The following is a 6597-nucleotide window of genomic DNA, read 5'->3' on the forward strand; positions in this document are numbered from 1 at the left end:
ATGTCCAGATTGAGTGTCTAAATTAACAATACATTCTCATTTTTAGAATTTTATTAGGTAATGTATCTATCATGTATATACCTCGTAGGGGAATTTGTAATAATTTACACCATTTTATTAGATCGTGATTGGACAATTCACCATCGATATTCATTTTTTCACCTTCTTTGTCTTTCTACTTTTTTAAACTCCTCCTTTTTCTTTGGGATAAACTTACCCATATGGTGAGGAGGAGGAGGATGTGGGGTTTGGGTCCAATCAAATACGACCACCACTTGAGATTGGAGGGTACGGTTTCAAATAGTAACCTCTACCTGCAATATGCGTTTTCAACTGAGCAATAGCTTTTTCCTTATCAGCTGCTATGTTTTCCCTTGTGCTCTTCTTCTTCTTCTTCTTTCTCATCCACCGCCAAACGCTGCTTTAGCTTTCATCACGTTTGTTACAAGATAACTAAGTGCTCTTTCACTTAGAGATGATTTTGGATTCTTGAATATTCCCATTGCTGTGTTTGCAAGAGCTCTGTCTGCAATCGCTCGCGACTTATTATCACTATTTGAGTGTATGCTATATCATGTACCTTACAGGCTCTATCTAATGAATTTATACCTTGATCCCCTCTCTTTAACCTTTCATTACCTTCGTGCCAGGGCCACACCACTGGTATCCGGGGAATTGGTTTCAGGTGATGCATTTATTAATTTATTTATAATAGTTGATGTAATGTCCCCCGCAGTACCCGCTATACCTTGACATTTTGCTAGCCGAACTCAAGATTCCTCTCCCTCGTTTTCTAGAAGATAACTTTCTTCTACATACATTTTTCATTACCTTTCAACTCAATAGTTGAACATCGACTGAGGTTAATTAATCAAACACTTAACCTCAATCGAGAGACAAAGAAATTGTCTCACTATGTGCTTTATATTACTACAAAGTTGGTATGTTTTAATCAATAGGGAATACATTTTCTATCCCATGATGTTCTTATTACACACTTGTTTAAGTATGTTGTAAGTTTTGTAAATTTGCAAAGAATTGAACGTTCATCAATCATAAATCTATACCCAATGTCTTAGACTAACATCGAGAGAAGCATCTGATGAATTGACACATGATTTGATATAAGATAATGTATGATTTCTTACTAGCAGTGATTCCTGCATCAATTGAGGTGTTTCCAAATCCCTAATCTTATTTTGTACATTTTGTATAGATTCCAATATTCTCTTACTATCATTTTGCATTGAATCATATTTTTTCAAAGCAATATGGAAAGTAATAGCATATTCACACAACATTATAAGAGAAGAACAAATAAAACTCTCCATACGATTATCTTCATTGCACAACTTCTCCATTCAAGTGTTGTAAAGCATACTGATAAAAATAGATTGCATATCTATAGTGAGTGTATAGCGCAAACAGATGGAAGAGAATCTCGCAACAAGGTCAAGACTGACATGTGGTGCATGCGCGTGCGCGCGCAGCACAACTATAAAATAGCTTCTCTTGTGACAAACACTCATTGACTGTACAAGAGCATTACTATTCTAACATTCATTGAGTGTTCATGATTACAAGAGGATCTATTCTTGCGTAACAGTGTACTATTCTACATCTTCTTCTTTGACACAACAATACGTGAGAATTAAAACAATTTTTTTATAAAAACAATATTACAATTTATTATCAAACACTACAATATTACATTATACTACTTGTGAAGCATATCACCGCAACATGCTATGAGAATAAGATTGTTACATTTTAACAATCTTATGTCACTCCATGTAGCGGTTATATGCTTCACTACTATTCCTAAATTTTTACACTTAGAATTAAATTTAATAACTTTACAGGGCGAAATTATGGAAGAAAATCTCTGAGGCAGGTATACCTCAGAGATTTTCTTTGTAGAAGCGATTTTATTTTATATAATTCGTCTGCATGATGGTTCGTTTCTTCTCTCGCACGGAGATGATAATGTGGAACATCCTCCGCCAGCTCGCGGAGAGGCATCCATGTTTTGGTGATGGCTTATTGATGAGTGCGATAAAGTCATCATCATCATCATCATCCCGCGCGGCTGCCTCCTCTAGTAGCGGAGCCATGGAGGTGTTCTCACACATACGTTTCTGTTAAATGAAATCTATGATTAGTAACTTTATTATAATTGTTTCAGATTATCAACTACTTGTGATCAACAGATTATTGTCATAATCTCAACTTGATATCATCAGATTGACAAGACATTCTCTACATCAGATTATCAACTACTTGTGATCAACAGATTATTGTCATAATCTCAACTTGATATCATCAGATTGACAAGACATCTCTACACAAATGAGTAATATCAGTTATTGAAATGATATTCTTGCTTCAATTGCAGAATCCAATAGTGATGCATACATCAAATTAATAAGCAAACTCTTTCAATTGCAACAAATACTATCAACTGATCAGTAATTTTCTTACACATCACTTCAATATTATAGCAAAAATGCTGATTAGTACAAATATTGTAGCATCATAATAATGAAATCAAAATATTCATCTTATTCAATTTTTTGACTGAACTCTAATCAACTAGTAGGTTGATCATTCATTTCAAAAAGTAATCATTATAATATTCATGAATTCAAAATATACACATCTTAACTGAACTCTAATCATTTAATATCACAATATAACTATCAACTAAATCAGTAATTTTCTTAACACATCACTTCAATATTATAGCAAAAAATGCATGATTAGTGCAAATAATATGTAAGCATCATAATAATGAAATCAAAATATTCATCTTATTCAATTTTTTGACTGAACTCTAATCACTAGTAAGCTTGATCAGTTCAATTTCAAAAAGTAATCATGAATTCAAAATATACACATCTTAACTGAACTCTATCATTTAATATCACATTGTGCATGCATGTAATACAAAGACATCTATTGGAATTAGTTTTTTTCTCACTAAAGTATTTATTAGATAGTAGCATGCATTCAACCTAATCACTTCAAATAATTATATTTCTTGATTTCATAAAACAATTTATGCTCAATTCAAATGAATATATCAATGTAATCATCATATTCATGAACTCGATATACATCTTAACTGAACTCTAAAGTTGAATAGTTTCATTCCTATATTCGTTATCAAGAAATAATTCTTGATTGAAATTGTCTTTCAAATCAGATTCATCATAACTCTAACATTTAATATCACAATGTGAGTACATGTAATGTGAACAGATCTATTGGAAATTAGTTTTTCTCAGTAAGTAGAAATTTATCAGATACTAGCAAGCTTTTTAGTAGCAAGCTTTCAACAAATTAATGACAACATATAAGATTTTAAATTATCTGTTCACATTACATGTTAATAATATTTGAAATAACTAACCTTTGAGGGTACAAAGTTGGTTTCCTCCTCATCCTCCTCCAGAAAGTGCAGCTTTCTCTTCCCCTGCTGCTTGTTGGTGGAAATCGTTGTTAGTGGTACACGCTTCGGTGCCCATCCCAGATGAGATGGTGGTGTGTCTGGTATAATGTATTCCTCACTGCTCATCCCTCTCTCCACGAAGACCCCACGTCTCTTCAGCGGTGACTCCTTGGAGTCGGATGCAGCAGCGGCAGCAGCAGGGGGAGCAGCACTGCTATTGGTAGATGGAATCTTCTTCTTCCGCGCAGCTTGCGCTGCCCAGTAAGATGGGAATGAAGTGTCTTGTTGAGGAGGTGTATCCGGAAGGATGTAGTCCTGACGTGTGGATGACGAGTCCATGATGATAACGAGGATATGTGTGTAACAGGAACGTGACTAGTGCTCGAATGAAGCTGGCAAATCCAATAACCGCTGCTTATATACTCATTCGTTTCTCTCTCTCTGTTTTAGGATGAGTGAGAGATAGTGCATTTTCCCGCTTGTCACATCCTTGACATACAAATGCATTCTTACACGTACAGCAAGGTGCATTCAGAGAAAAATATCAAATTCTCACAATGCACTAATATAAAATTTCTCACTTCCAGATATCTCGAATAACAATATTTCGAATGTGAGAGCAATGTAATCTCCTCATTAATTTTCATAATTAACATCACATGTTGACTTGCTAAATTCTTCTCATATCTGTGATTTTCATTATGTTCGTTGATTTCACAGAGTTCGAGAGTGCATAATCACTCCAGTCTTTGAGGAGGAAAGACATATGAAGAACTAGTCTGAGAGTTGGAGTGTAAGCAGAGAGAGACAGTACAGCACATCATTCATTGCATGTAAGTATGATACAATTCTTTATTTTTCTAATCATGATTTTTCAGAACTTACTTCTTTCCTGATACTACTACAATGCACTTAGGAATCACTAATATCTTGATTCTGATTGGGAATTACTTCTACAACAGAGTGCATATTGTACAATATCCAGCTTGTTTTCCCACAGCATCTTCTTTTTCATCATTCGTCTTTTCTTTTCCATTATAGCTCATCTTTTTATATATACAAAACGGAACATGTATCACTTTTTCATAAGGATTTTCAATAATATATTTGCAATATACACATTGCATAGCTTGAATGGTTCTGGACGATGGAAAGTTAAAACTCGTTCTTCATATTGCCGTAGAATATTATTATCGAAATTCTCCTCTTCACATGAAATATTATCTTCTTTGCGCCATCCACAATTTGGACTGCATCACTCATGTTCCTTACTAGGATCGTCTGTTGCCAACCAATTTTCTAAATATACTGAACAAAACACACATTGAACAACGTCAGGTGCTCGCACAAATTTAAAACCCTGTTTAGCCATATTTTGAGGTGACAACAGACTCGATTCTAATTTCCAACGATTATCAAATGTTAATAACCTCAATCGTTCGTGCATGAAAATCTGATCCTGAGATAGCATTTTTTTTTTGCACTGTACTTGCAGCTTGTTAAATCACAACTGATTTTTAGATTAATGTTTACTTGTTTTTATATCTAATTCCATGTGCCATAGTAATATATTCTTTGTTTGTTTTCAGTAACCCGCTAGTAGCAGAGATGGAGCATAGCAGAGAACACAGGGTTGGAGGCGTGAGTTCGCGAGCAATTCGCCATCGCATTTCCTTCGAAAACGTAGCACCTGACATTGAAAATGTGCTTCAAAACTCGAAAGCTCGTGTTTTCGAGATAATAGAGAACAGCTGCACGTTTCGAAGGAAATGTGAAATGGTTTTTAGTATTAAATGTATTATTGTATAAGATGGTAGTTTTAGAATCAGAGGAATCCGAAGCTGTTTCATCCATTGTGAATCTTCATAGCTACTCGGCCATAGGCATGAATGTCTTGAGAGTTATGACGAATTGAATGAACAATTTATGTTAGCAGTTAGGAAAATTTTAAGTTCATTTGATAACTTTGTTCGATTTGGGAGTGGGTGGTGTTGAAGAAGATCGACTCGCTTGATGTAAATGTGATTAGATATAATCCAATATACACAAGCAGTTATATTCAAACACCCCAGTTCATCAACAATAAGAAATGTGTTATCAATGACAAAAATCTTTCTGATAAAAAGTGTTTTCTGTGGAGTGTTCTAGCCTATTTTCACCAGAAACCAAATAATTCGAAATTAACGGTGAAATTTTGAGCAAATTTGCTCACAGGCTGAACACTCGCGGAGTTAATTCCCACCACCCGATCGTGACATAAAGAAATTTGAAATTCTCAATACAGACATCGCAATTCATGTTATCGCGTATGACAACAAAAGTTTTTCCCCTATCGAACAAGCATATTCCGTACGCGTAAATACTAAATTAATCTTTTAATGTTGAAAGGCGATGCAGGAAAAACTCATTTTTGTTTAATTAACACCGCGAACGGGAAAAACGGATTGTCGCGTCTTCTTTCTCCACCTTCAAAAGCTAAAGCACAAGTAGATGTTTGTAATTTCTGTTTTCACAGATTTACATCAGACAAGAGTAAACCGGATGGGAAAGCAAATTTGATGAGACATCTAGAGCTTTGTTCAAAGTTCCAGTTTCAGAGAACTTCATACCCAAAACGAGGTGAGACAATCAAATTTAAAAAACTCGGCTGGACTTTGAAGAAAAAGTATACAATCTTATCGCGGATTTGGAAACATTTGTTGTGAATATGGATGGTAATGAATCTGAGGATGTACCTATCACCAGAAGTTACACCAAGAAACGGCGCGTCATATTCCGTGCGGGTATTGTTCGTTGTAATTGATGTGAATGGATATATGTACGGCCAGTACTCTATAGATCGAGTAATATCAATGAAAAGATCATGGAGAAATTTCTCAAGGAAATTAATCAACTGGGCGATTTATTGAGTGCAGATATAAAATGTGAAATTCCGATGGAGCATTTAAGTGATCGTCAGCAACCGAATTTCAAAATGCTGATAAGTGCGGCCTTTGCGATGAAGTTTTTACCGAAACAGACACAAAGGTACGCCATCATGCACATGAAAATGGAAAGTTTTTGTGTGCTGCTCATGTGTCGTGTAATTTAATACTCGAACTGACGATACAATTAGCTGTTACTTCCATAATTTTAGCGGATTTGAC

The 6597-nt window shown here is 35.0% G+C and overlaps 1 protein-coding gene across 1 annotated transcript in view; it reads right to left on the bottom strand.

The window, feature by feature from the left end:
- LOC120351588 overlaps positions 1 to 3821 on the bottom strand; it is a 7770-nt gene extending 3949 nt beyond the window's left edge. Inside the window, exons 1-2 of the mRNA XM_039429434.1 lie at positions 3413 to 3821; positions 2009 to 2138 (exon numbers count right to left, since the gene is read on the bottom strand). Coding sequence (XP_039285368.1) covers positions 2009 to 2138; positions 3413 to 3790 — 508 coding nt within the window. The 5' untranslated portion in view covers positions 3791 to 3821. The remainder of the gene's footprint in view (positions 1 to 2008; positions 2139 to 3412) is intronic.
- Between the last annotated feature and the right edge of the window lie 2776 nt (positions 3822 to 6597).

This window comes from Nilaparvata lugens, chromosome 5 (assembly GCF_014356525.2).
Source record: "Nilaparvata lugens isolate BPH chromosome 5, ASM1435652v1, whole genome shotgun sequence".
Lineage (NCBI taxonomy): Eukaryota > Metazoa > Arthropoda > Insecta > Hemiptera > Delphacidae > Nilaparvata > Nilaparvata lugens.